Genomic DNA, 12951 nt, shown 5'->3' on the forward strand with positions numbered 1-12951 from the left:
CCTAGAGTCCCAGCACCCCATCTCCTGCTTGAGGGCAGGGTTCTGACCCTTGGCAAAAATCTGCCTTCAAGATTGCAGAACCCACCGTGTCTGGGTGTTTAGTTTGTTCTCTCTTAGCCAAATGGAACTTCCTGTTCTAAGAAAAATCACCCTCTAAATTCAATTTCTTGGCTTCAGCCCAGCCTTGACAGCATGGTGGCTGACAGATTGCAGTGTAAATGAATCAGACATAATAACGTTCTCTGCCTCCCTGGCGCCTCTCCCCCCCAGCATCTCCCAGACATGAATTTCCTGGGGTGTGCAGGACGTGACCCAGGCCATTTGCTTTGGTGGGTGTGGCACAAGGGAGAGAAAAGATGGTTCTTGTTTATGTTACAATTCTTATGGGTCCCCCAAGAGTGGGAAAAAGTGCTTAACACGAGCTTCAAACAAACTGGTACAACTTATGAATTGAGGGTTTGGGAAAAGAGAATCGAGAGAATAACTAGTGTGGTGAGGGAACTGCTGCTGAAATGTGTTGGAAACATTCAGAATCTTGGTGGAGATTCTTCTACCTAATTCCGAGGGATAGACCCCAGGCCTGACAGCTGGGTTCCCCAGAGAGGAAGGGCAGAGAGAAAACCAGAAACTACTGCGGAAATTGCAGACATGGTTACTTTTGTGCAAACACTTGGAAAGCTCCTGCAGATCCGGCTCAGCTGTTGTTTACAGCTTTGGGGGAAAATGGCTCTTATGTTCTCTGTTTGCAACTCAGTCACAGGGGAGAAAGTACCACAGCCTGGTTAGAGGAGGTGGCTTCATTTCTCCCCATGTCACAGGGTAGAAAAACTAAGGCTTAAAGAAATAGACTCATTCTAAATAGAGGTACTGAGGGTAGAAACAAAGAATTCTAGCTCTCAACCTGAATCTCAGATTGTTTCTACCATCTGCCCAAGGAGACTACTCAGAAAAGGCAGTTGGGAATGAAGGAGTCAGACCAGAATGGGAGTTAGGTTTCTCAGTAGTGTCGTGGTCACCAGACAGAATTCTAATGACCAATTATGTGCCTGCGCAGTTATGTGGCATGAACAAAGACATGAACAGCCCCCAGGGCAGTGGAAAGGCTCTAAGAGCCCTATAATTATAATCCATAACTGCTTTTGTCCGTGGCCAATGGCAAGGTTGTTTCTGCCTCCATGCAGAACCACTGATAATCAATCTTCTTCTCTTTCTCTAGGGAGCTCAGCCCATCAGACATGAACTCATCCATACCTATTAATTAGAGTAGAAGCAAAGTGGTTCTTCATAAAAGTTGAGGCTCAGAGAAGGGGAAGAACAATCCCCTAGTCTTCTATTGTAGAGCTGTGAAGAAGACCCCTGCCCTTGAAGTCTCAGTCCAGGGGATACCTTACCAGGTAATTTTCCTCCCTTGGCTGAACTTGTCTAACTATAGTCAAAATAACTGCCTTGATCTTTCCGTACTTCGTGGCACTCACATTGGCAGAAAGCTGAGACGTCAAGGTGGCCACTTTTTCCTGGGATGATTCCAGTTCCCTACGAAGCTTCCGGATTTGCTGTAAAAGGAAGAGAAATACAAACTACTGGCTGCAGAAGCTGTATAAGATTTGGAAGGAAAATGAGGTGCAGTGATGTTAACAAGCAGAGACAAAGGCTTTCCACCCTACCTCAGATTGCATCCTCTCCTCAGCCTGAAGAAGGGAGCACAGAAGGAGAGAAAGAGAGAGAAAGGAAGTAGTTACTATGGAGGTGAAGAAGTCAGGTCCCAGTGGCAGGGTAGGAAATGTGAAGAAGCATGACTCAGAGGTGCAGAGAGGCTGAAACTCTTGTTTCCTGGCCCTGGCTCCTCACAGGACGCGGCTCAGATCTATACTAGGGTTTCAATAAAAGATTTCTTTGGAGCTCATCTCCAGCAAACTTTGTCATTGCCAAAAAGGCTAGGAAATGAGACTTTGGTTGGTTTGAGAACTAACGGTTATTGCCAGCAACTTGGAGTAAAGAATTAGGGGCAAAACAAATCTAAGAATCAAGAAATGCCTAATAGCCAAATGCTGTGGCTGGTGTCCCACAATAAACACTTGGTCACTTCTAGGGTTCTGGAGTCCGGGTCCTAGAAATCTATTCATCTCACCTTCCCATAAATGCTTCCCATCTACTATGGCACAGAAAGGGCTTGCTAACATGGGGATTCTCCATTTTTCAAAGGAGGGGAACAAAAATCACCAGAGTTGCTCAGGAGCTGGTGGTGGGGCCAGAAAGACCACTGAGGACCTGAGGCACCCAAGTGAGTGCTTCAAGCTCTAGGTGCCTCCCCCACTCCCATCCCAATGGGTACAGTGAAGAGCCAGCAGTGCCCCCCATCCCCCGCCCAGTTACCCAACTCCAAGGAGGTTCTAGGGAGCATGGGATGGTAGAGGAGAGGGGATGAGAGGGGAAGAGAAGTTAATGCTCTTACTGAGGAGTAGGTGGAGGAGGCACTGGAGGCCAAGGACAGCACTGAGCCATGAACTGAAAGAGAAGGAGAACACAAAGAGTTAACAGTGGGTTCCACGGACAGGGGGTTTTTGGAAGACCCCCCTAAGGCAGGAGTTTGGATTGTGATTCTGGAGGGCATCTGGAGCAAACAGAAAGAACAGAGTAGGGAACCCAACTGGTACCAAAACAGCCCAAACCAAGGTCTTGAGTCGAGCTAGCCTCCTCTTTCAGCCTACATTCTCTGGCAGCCTGGGTATGGCAGTCCCTTGCTCAGCCTGCTCTGAGGGGCACGGGGTTTCAGAGAAGGGAAAGGAGACTTTCATGGATAGTCATCATCTTATCTTCCCAGTCAGGAAAACACTTTAGCCACAGGAGAGGGGAGTTTCTCATCAGAGTTGCTCAGAACAAATACTGCAATTCTGCCCGTGCCTCCTCCTCTCAGCACTGGGGGATGTGCTTAGGATCTTGGGGATCATTCAGATGAAAACAATATTTAAGTGAGGAATACTCATTCTGATTATTCAGTAGAACCTATGGTGAGAACTAAAGCATGTCTGCAGCAGATGCCTCCTGGAATGACCATCTTGAAAATAATAATGGGAGAGCTAACCTGCCATAAGCCTGGTCTTCTAGCTCTGATCAATACTAACACCCAGATCACCACCAACAATCAGATGGCCCTCCCTGATGCTCATCTTTGGAACATTTTTGAAAGAGAAATGAGATGCCTAATTATTTGTAAGGATTTATTAAGAGCTACTATTATGTCCTGTTTTCTTTTCACATATTTGAGAGACTGTGGGGAGGAAAGACTATGGCTAGAATGAGGAGGAGAGAAGCTGTGGTTTTCAGAGCATCCTGAGGGGTGCCATTTAACCCTTCCATGCTCAATTTCCCTCCCCCAGCCCCAGTGATGGATGCTCCATCCCAATGCCCCAGTGCTAGATGTGCCACCCAAGGTTTCTGGGCCCCCAGACCCTTCAAAGGGATGGGGAGAAAAAACTGAAATGGCCCAACTTGATGTTCTGTGAATCATATGTGTGTGTGGTGGTGGGAGTGGTGGGAGTGGAGGTGGTGGGTGAGGGGACCCAGCAGAGCTGGAATGAGCGTGAACCGCGCTGGCATGAAGTCTCACCATCGTCCGTGGGGTCTCGGAAGGATCCTGACCGAATCATTCCCTTGGGTCTCTCGGCCAGGGACAGGGTGCTCCCCATTTGGGAGCCGCTGTACAGCTCGAAGGCCGCCTCGTGGGTGGGGATGCTGTTGGAGCGGGTGATTCTTGGCGTGGTGGCCGCAGTGGGACTCACTGGAAGGACAGAGGGAAGGGGGACAGGAGAGGGAGCAGGAGGGCAGGAAAAGAGGCAGGGTCATCAGCTCTCCGGGCCCTTGGGGGATGGAGCACCGGGAGCATGAGAGGCAAATGGGGAGAGGGCAGGAGAGGAAAGGGCAGGTGCGGTGGTGGGAGTGTGCAAGCAGCTGGTGGTTAGGAGCGGGGTCCCTCCTGGTGAGATCAAGCCCTAATGGAGGAGGACCCTGCTGTCTGGAATAAAGACCTTCCCTCAACCCTGCCTGCCTCAGAGTTGTTGCTTTTGAAGGTTAGGCTGGGGGCCTGGCAGCTTTTCCGAGACCTTCACATCACTCGGATGTGCTGATGAAAATGAGATGCTGTGGTTCTCTAAAACACAACTGCCAGCTCAGGAGGACTGAAAATTCAAACCAAGACCCAGATCTGAATGATGAAAAAGCACCAGCTAGAGAAGGGGGCTGGGCTACGGGATCCAGTTGCCTTGGCATTGTGGAAGGGCGTGAGAATCTCCCCACAAAGTAGTGTCACTCTGAGTGACTGGGTTGGCTCTAAAGCATCAAGAAACATGGCCCTCTTTGCCTAGCATTGCCCCGGCTTGAAGGTCAGATGGACAGAGCAGGTGAAAGTGTGAGGTAAGGCTTGTGGAATGTGCTTTGAAGCTGGGTTCAGCTGAATCCTGTTAACCTGCAGATGCCTTACCCCTTTGCCCATTGCTGGGATTACAGCCTTTCAGGGTTTCATACCCATAAGGAGCTCCCTTGTCTATTCTTCTGCCTCCATACAGGCAGGTGGATGTCTAATCTGTCCATAAAGACCTGTGCAGAAGAAGATGGCACACCTCTCTGTTGACCTTTTCAAATTCCTAAGGTAAGTATTGCTTAGCCCAGCCCCTCATTCTACAGCATAAATGCAATTCTTATGTGGTCCTCAATGGAGATAGAGAACAAGCTGGCCCCATCCTCCATTTAGTAGCCCTTCAGAGGGCAGATGATCCTGTCTGAAGAATGGTTCTTTTCCCTAGGCCAAGTGATCCCAATTCCTAGTCTTTCCTCAAATTCCCCACAGTCATTGCATGGGTGTGTTACAGGTCCTTGTCTTTTATTAACTGATTTCTTTTACTCAGCTGAAAGAAGAGATGGATTTAAAGAGATGCAGCAAGCAGATAACAGGCCTATCCCAGGCACTGTTCCTGAATGGGTTCCTAGTAGGCCAATCATGGTGTACTGCTTCACAGAACCGGGGCTGGTGTGCTTCTGTGCTAGGCCAGACCCTCCACGTGATGCTTCCTCTCCTCCCTGTCTCCAAATCACTTCCTTATTTCCTAGCTCTCCTTTCTCCCTTGGCTTTAGGAAGGGTGTGGCCAGGACACATCTTAGTCAGCCCTGCCTTCAGGGTTAGGATGGCCTGGGCTCAGCCAGAGCAGTTGAGGAATCTGAACTTGGCTGAGTTTGGAGGCAGATCTCGTCCTTGGCAATCAACAACTTTCCCTCCTTCCTCCCTGTCGGCCTGACATTTCAGTATTGCCCTCTCATTAGCTGGCCCTAGTAGCACTGGGTGTGGTGGCTCCTTTCTGGCAGTTCAATGTGCCTGCTCTTGCACCGGTTTGATCTCTGGGCTTTGGGTTTCAGCTTTTCCATGCCACCATTCAGGCTCTCTGATGCTAAAAGGACCCTACAACTTGTGCCTAGGGGCAACTTTTCAGTTTAGGATCTCAAAGTACTCTACCTTCAATTTTACTTTGGGTGGATAAACTGAGGCACCATGAAACAACCCAATACAGCATGAGTCAAATATGAGATGAAACCCAAAGCCCACCTGCCTTGCCTTACCCTGCAGGGTGACCCCTGCTTCACCCCATGCCACAGTGAGTGATTGAAAACACTAACCTATGTTGGTAAGTTGGCCCTTTGCACTCAAAGACATGGGAAGTGCAGGGGGAGAAGGCAGCTCTGACTGGTCATCAGATTCAGGCAGCCCACCAATGGTATGGGAATGTCGCCTCTCCTTGGTCTCCTCCTGGGACTGAAGCTGGTACCTGTAGGAGGCAGCAGAAGAACTCAGTCTGGGACTAGCAAGTGCGGTCAGAGGTTTAGTTGGTGTGGAGGGTGTCTGAACTAGGCTGGAGCCAGAAGATTCTGAAAGCAGGACATGGAAAAGAGGGAGTGGTCAGGGCTGCCCAAGGAGGGAGTAAGAGGTGGCGACTCAGCCTCCCATCCCAGACCATCCAGAGGGTGTGGAAGGACTAGTAGGTATTCCCGTAAGGGTTCCTGAGGTGGGGGCAGAAGTGATGGAGGAGGCGTTAGAACTCCTCAGTTCAGGATAGAGACTTATGATTCCACATGTGGGCTTTCAAGTTGCAAGAGTCAGTCAGACACAGTGGCTCATGCCTGTAATCCCAGCACTTTGGGAGGCTGAGGCGGGTGGATCACTTGAGGTCAGGAGTTCGAGACCAGCCTGGCCAACATGGTGAAACCCCATCTCTACTAAAAATACAAAATTTAGCCAAACTTGGTGGTGCACACCTGTAACCCCAGCTACTCGGGAGGCTGAGGCAGGAGAATCGCTTGAATCTGGGAGGTGGAGGTTGCAGTGACAGTGAGCTGAGATTGTGCCACTGCACTCCAGCCTGGGTGACAGAGTGAGACTCCGTCTCAAAAAAAAAAAAAAAAAAAAAAAAAGTTGCAATAGTTGCCACCCAACTGAACAACTCAGTGCTGTCAGAACAGTGGATGACCAGATAGGTCCTGCCCCTAGCCCAGCTGAGTGACCAAAGAAGCAGACTGTTCTCCCTCATACTTTTAAGGAGGAAAATTACAGAGATGAAGCTCAGCCAGGATTGGGATGGCATAGGCTAGTACAGGTAAGTGCATGATTCCCATGTGCAAACTTGTTTCTCCCCTGTCACCAAAAAAAGAACACTTGCTGTAAAAGTTGACTCACATAATATTAAGCTTGGGTAAGGTACTAGGTGGTACTTGTATGGGACCACATACAAATGATTCAGCTAAAAGGGTGACTAAATTCATGACTGGAGCCTTGGACAGGTTGAGATGTGATTTTTCATACATACCAGCAGTCCCATTTATAGGGAAGAAAAAACACATTAAAGGGTTACCTGAGCCCTTTCTTGGGAAGAGTGTTCCGATCCCGCTGATTACTGTGGAGATTAAAAAAAAAAAAAAGAGAGAGAGAGAGAAGCATGTGGGTCCATCTTAGGAACTAGAGTTTAGGACCACTGGTGTGAGGTATGCAGACCCTAGACACAGGACATCAAACTATGACCCCCTTTAGCTCTAGAAACCAAGAGATAGCTATAGCCTGCTTCTTGGCTTACAACTTGGGAAATTTATCTGAAATATTAAATGTTATTTCTCTGATTAGAAATTAAGTCATGGTTAGGCCGGGCACGGTAGCTCATGCCTGTAATCCCAGCACTTTGGCAGGCCGAGGCAGGTGGATCACGAGGTCAGGAGATCGAGACCATCCTGGCTAACACAGTGAAACCTCGTCTCTACTAAAAATACAAAAAATTAGCCGGATGCAGTGGCGGGCGCCTGTAGGGCCAGCTACTCGGGAGGCTGAGGCAGGAGAATGGGGTGAACCCAGGAGGCGGAGCTTGCAGTGGGCCGAGATTGCACCACTGCACTCCAGCCTGGGCGACAGAGCAAGACTCCGTCTCAAAACAACAACAACAACAAAAAACAAACAAACAAACAAAAACAAACAAAAAAAAGAAATTAAGGCATAGTTAGCTATTTAAAAGATCATATTATGGCACTAGGGACAGTGGCATGAGCCTGTAGTTGCAGCTCCCGGGAGGCTGAGGCAGGAGGATTGCTTAAGCCAAGGAGTTTTGAGTCCAGTCTGGGCAACATAGTGAGACCCCATCTCAAAAAAAAAAAAAAAATAGATCGTATTATGGTAGGTAAAAACTACCATATAGGTAGTTTGATAACCTTGGCATACAGGTGGAAGGGAGGGGAAAACTAGGATGTGATATAAAAGAAAAGATTTTGGGCAGCCAGGCGTGGTGGCTCATGCCTGTAATCCCAGCACTTTGGGAAGCTGAGGTAGGCAGATCACTTGAGGTCAGGAGTTCAAGACCAGCCTGGCCAACATGGTGAAACCCAGTCTCTACTAAAAATACAAAAATTAGCCGAGCATGGTGGCAAGTGCCTGTAATCCCAGCTACTTAGCAGGCTGAAGCAGGAGAATTGCTTGAACCTGGGAGGCAGAGATTGCAGTGAGCCAAGACTGCACCACTGCACTCCAGCCTGGGCAACAAGAGCAAAACTCCATCTCAAAACAAAACAAAACAAAAAGATTTTGGACTAGGAAGCAAAAGCTCTGGATGACAGGTTAACCTAATTATGAGATCTTGGATGAGTCATTTAACTTTTTTGTGCACAAGTTTCTTCATTTTTAATATAAGAATCATAATTTAAAAACAAAAACACATCTTACCTATCTCATGGAGTTGTTGTGAAGCAAATTAAATTACTTAATACATGTGAAAAAATGTCAAAAGTCACAAAATGGCAATAAAATACAGGACAGTATTGCCAATGGCAAAATGAGCCCAAGACACGGAGACAGGCCGAGGTTCTGCTGTCTTTTCTACCTACCTGTCCAGTTGCCCAGCTCTGGGGCTTCCACTCCAAGTCAGCTCTTCCGTCTCTTCTTCTGTGGGAGCAGCAGGGGGAGCAGGTGGGGTGGGGACGGGAGTACTGCTGGGGAAGGCACTGGGCAGGCTCATTGGCATCTGGAGGGACTCCATGCTCCTGTGCAGGCCTGAGAGTTTAGGGTACATGCGGGTCTCTTTTGGCACACTGAAACCACTCATTAGCTCCAGGCCCTGGGAGAAGCTGGCTGAGTTAATATTGAGGATGGGTGCCGGACTGGGGGTGAAGCAGGAAGGGAGAGGGCCCCCAGATGCTGAGCTTGTAGCATGCAGATCTGGGACCTTTGAAGCATGGGTGGTATCACTGGATGATGGTAGATCCAGACTGTTGGAGTTGACCTTGTCAAGATTGGCTAGTGAGGGTGGTTTGACAAAGCTCTTCGCTGTGGCCCTGAGAGAAGATCAAATGAAATATTTAGAATAATAGAATTACAGAGTGAGAGGCAGATAGGACCTTAAAGAAATCCTATCCAGTCTTGTTTTCTGCCTATTTGCTAAGCACAGAGGCTTATCCTAATGCTGTTGTGAAATACAATGCAAGGAAATCTGACACCCAACTTGGGGCACATTCAGCTTAGATAAGGGGCCAGCATATGCACATGGGAAATACAAGTGAATTTATGCAAATAGGTATATATGTGTAAATAAACAGTAAAATCACCCATACAAGTGCTGAAGACAGGGTAAGCGTTTTTTCAGAGAATAGTACAAATGAGGTAAGTTTTGAAAGAGGGATTCAGTCTTTCAGAACTTTCAGAAACCAGATTCTTTCAGAACCTTGGCATATGGGGGAGAGGTGGGAAAGAGCCATGCAAAGGCCTAGAGACAATGGTGGATAGGCCGTGCCTCATCTAGTCCAAGGAGGGCAGAGATATGCAAAAGAATGACAAAGCAAACAGACAAGGAGGCGGCTGCCCACATTGGGTACCTGAGAGGGGTTGGTGGCAGCTCTGCCAGCTTGGTGGCTGTGGGGTGGCTTGCTTGGTTCTTGGGAGTACTTTCTGGGGAGCCAATACTCTTCAAGGAGATGTTGTCTGAGTCCAAGGCCACTGCCTTGGCTTTGGCCTTCTCCTTTTCCCGATCTGTCTGATTGACAGGGGCTGGAGTGGTCCGCCCACTGGCTACCTTGGTAGGCTCCTTCAGTCTGGAAGGTGTAAGGCCTCCCTGCTTGGTGCTGAGGAGACTGGGGTCAATGCTGCTGCTCACAGGGCGAGGTCCACCCCGCCCGCCGGTCACGCTCATAGAACTTGACTTGGCTGGCCGGGGCAGGCTGCGGTACTGGATGTTAGAACGGGCTCCAGGAGCCAAGAATCCTGGCTCTGCACTGTTGGAAACATCTAAGCTAGTCTTGCGCCCATTTACTGGCTTGACAGGGATGCCTGAGGACTTCTGGATCTTGCTGAGAGTGGCTGAACCACCGGTTTGCATGACAGTGGCTGTGCCTGTGGCAGGAGGAGGCTTCTTGTAGCCAAAGGATCCTGAAGTGGAGGGGCGAGCAATGCCCGAGGGGGGCTTCTTAGCATCACTCAGGCGGTCCCGACCAGCATCAGAGGAGGAGCGTTGGAGCCCAGTATTCTTCACTGCAAGCTTACCCTTGTCTGTAGCTTTGCCCTCAGGTTTGCCTGCAAGAGGACAGGAAATGAGAGCTGAAACTGACCAATATCTTAAAAACCCATCCTTTTCTTTCCCTCCATGGGAGAAGGGAACATTGTCCATGTATTGTAGACTTTTAGAGGCCTAAATATGGGTAAACAGGTACAAGATAAGCTGATAAAGTTTCTTGTCTGAAAGACTCTAGCTGGGAGGGGTGGGGAGGCTAGGAATTTTTTTTTTTTTGCTCCCAGAGTAGAATGGTCCATTTTGATTAAAATGGCAGAGGCAAACACAAAGCTGATCAAGAATATCCGTCTAACAACTAGTTGTGGAAGGGAAAAAAAAGGTGGGGAAGCAAATGGAATAGAGTATGACAATATCTCTTAGTAATTAGAGACTACAGGAAAATGTTGATTAAGGCTAAAAGTTACCCAAGGAGCCAACTTTGGGGGCACTATAATTCTCTTGCTGTAGCCATTTTATTTATTGTTTTCTTAGGATCTTCCTGAGATGTCAAGCCATATCCTATGAAAATAAGTGCCTTGAATGACTAACTTGGGAGAAAGAAGAAAGCAAGCATTGGAAGTGTTTGGAAGGAGGTCAAACTAGTCTCTAAACATAATATACTTCCTCCTGTACCTCATATTAACTGGAATTTTGGCCCAGCCACTTAATCTCTTTGAGTTTCTATTTCCTCCACATTTGTAAAATGGAAATAATAACACCCATCTTTCCTAACTCATGGGACTGTCCTTAGACCAGATAAGATAATTTCTGTTAAAGCACTATGCAAATGTTTGCTATCATCCTATGGGTTAATGACCACTAAGAAGAGGAGCAACCAAAGAACTAGGTCTTTGCCCTTGTACCTTCCTTTATTCCAGGCTCACCTGCGACTTTGAGGGCACTCTGGGCTGTGTGAGTGATGGGGGAAGTTACAGCCACAGGTGGGGTCTTGCCCTTCTTCAGGGAACCAGGGTGGCCCAGGCTGATGGGCTTTTTCAGTTCTCCACCTTTGGATGAATCATCACAGCTCTCAGGCCGCTCCCTCCGCCACTTAGAAGTCCCAGGTTCCATCTTCAGGCTACCACTGTCGTACTCCAGTTTTTTAGGGGCTTTCTCCTCTGATTCACTAAACCAGCTCAGCCCACTTTCTGCCAGTGAGCGCTTCTCTGAGTCTGTGCGTAGCTAAAGAAAAGAGAACAAGGCAGAGTGAGATATTTCTATGCAGATGGGGGACTGGATAGCTGACGGGATTGATTTTAGTTAGTTCCCGGCGCTGCTCATCTCAGAGTATTAAGTCAAACTGAGGGTTTCTACCTATACCCCTAGGGTTTCCAACAGCAGATGACATATATCTCGGGGTTTCTTTTTCTCCAGTTGGAATAGCTCTTACATGTATCACTCTAGATTGGTGTAGGCACTAAGTATAGACAATATGACAACATCTAATGTCTTGGGTGAGTAGCCTTAGCTTTTTTTGGGAGGGGGTGGGGGCAACTCTAAAATGACCTGGCCAAAAGCCTATGAGAACCAATCCCATGGAGTGGGTGTGTACATGCAACCCCATACACAGACAATGCCATTTGCCCTGTGGTTCATCTTGAGATGGCAGCTTGGGTGTTTGCAAACTCACGTACCACTATTGTTGAGTTCCTGCGAGAAGCAGTGGGAGTACTTGGGAGGGAGTTGAGTGAGGAGCTGGCATTGAATTCTTCTGAACTGAGATTGTCTGAGGCATCGCTGAGTCCACTACTGATGGAGCTGCTTTCATCCCAGCTACAGGACAGGAGAGATGAAGGTCAACAGTTAAAACAGAAGCCCAGGCAAAAAATAAATGTTTCACATTGATGCAAGAATGGCTCTGCACCAGTATATAGGCTAGCCAAAAGGAGAAAACCTGGGGGTTTGTCCTGGGTTTGTCAGCAACTCAAAGTGTGACTTAAACTTCCTTGTAATTTGGTGATGTTCTTTTACAAAAGGAAGAGACTCTGTCTTTATCTGGCAAGAGAAAACGTTGTATCTCCTTAACAGAAAGGTATATTATAAAGGCAAGGTAATTTTTGGATCAATCTAATTATACAAACCAATTTCCTCTCCCTGTAAACAACCTCCATTCTTAAAATTAACATATCTTTGTTCATTTTTAGACGTGTTCTGCATCTGTTCTCCCCCTCCTTTTCTAAAAATGTCTATAACTGGTAATGAGGCCCAGAAAAAGATTTCTCTTTTCTAGAACCTCTTAGACTTTTATCATTTCTCATTGAGCCTCCGTTTATGCAGTTCATCCTATCCTAGGATCGGGTCCTGCTTCTAAACAGAACATACTGTTCTTCTGTTAAGTGAACCAAATTTAAGGTGCTGTGGCCATGTAGAAGGGCCAAATTTGTGCTGAATGGATTCATTTCTCTGCCAATTGCTTGGAATATCAGGTCTGTGGTATTAGGGAGATACTGCTGTTAAACATCTTTATCTGTAAACATCTGTATCCAAAAACGCTACTTCATGCACTAAATGAACTTACTACAACCTCTATATCTTTGTAGCTTGAGCTCTACAAACATTCATTTGGCTGTTCTTTTTTTTTTTTTTTGAGATGGAGTCTTGCTCTGTCGCCCAGGCTGGAATGCAGTGGCACAATTACAGCTCGCTGCAACCTCTACCTCCCAGGTTCAAGCAATTCTCCTGCTTCAGCCTCTCAAGAAGCTGGGATTACAGGCACCCGCCATGACACCCAGCTACTTTTTTTTTTTTTTAAGTAGAGACAGGGTTTCACCATGTTGGCCAGGCTGGTCTCGAACCCCTGACTTCAAGTGATCTGCCCGCCTCGGCCTCCCAAAGTGCTGGGATTATAGGCGTGAGCCACCATGCCTGGCCTGGCTGTTCATTTTTGGGCTTA

The 12951-nt window shown here is 47.7% G+C and overlaps 1 protein-coding gene across 24 annotated transcripts in view; it reads right to left on the reverse strand.

Moving 5' to 3' along the window:
- NAV1 (neuron navigator 1) overlaps positions 1 to 12951 on the reverse strand; it is a 282581-nt gene that overhangs the window by 30863 nt on the left and 238767 nt on the right. For 7 of the 24 annotated variants that reach the window (XM_054523273.2, XM_054523241.2, XM_024231704.3 and 4 more), the window contains 10 exons: positions 11693 to 11831; positions 10943 to 11240; positions 9388 to 10081; positions 8404 to 8850; positions 6894 to 6935; positions 5665 to 5813; positions 3608 to 3778; positions 2453 to 2505; positions 1665 to 1688; positions 1476 to 1553 (listed from right to left, as the gene is read on the reverse strand). In XM_054523273.2, coding sequence (XP_054379248.1) covers positions 1476 to 1553; positions 1665 to 1688; positions 2453 to 2505; positions 3608 to 3778; positions 5665 to 5813; positions 6894 to 6935; positions 8404 to 8850; positions 9388 to 10081; positions 10943 to 11240; positions 11693 to 11831 — 2095 coding nt within the window. The remainder of the gene's footprint in view (positions 1 to 1475; positions 1554 to 1664; positions 1689 to 2452; positions 2506 to 3607; positions 3779 to 5664; positions 5814 to 6893; positions 6936 to 8403; positions 8851 to 9387; positions 10082 to 10942; positions 11241 to 11692; positions 11832 to 12951) is intronic. The other 17 variants (XM_063725836.1, XM_054523252.2, XM_063725832.1 and 14 more) reach the window with 5 other exon arrangements.

The sequence above is a fragment of the Pongo abelii genome, chromosome 1 (assembly GCF_028885655.2).
Source record: "Pongo abelii isolate AG06213 chromosome 1, NHGRI_mPonAbe1-v2.0_pri, whole genome shotgun sequence".
Lineage (NCBI taxonomy): Eukaryota > Metazoa > Chordata > Mammalia > Primates > Hominidae > Pongo > Pongo abelii.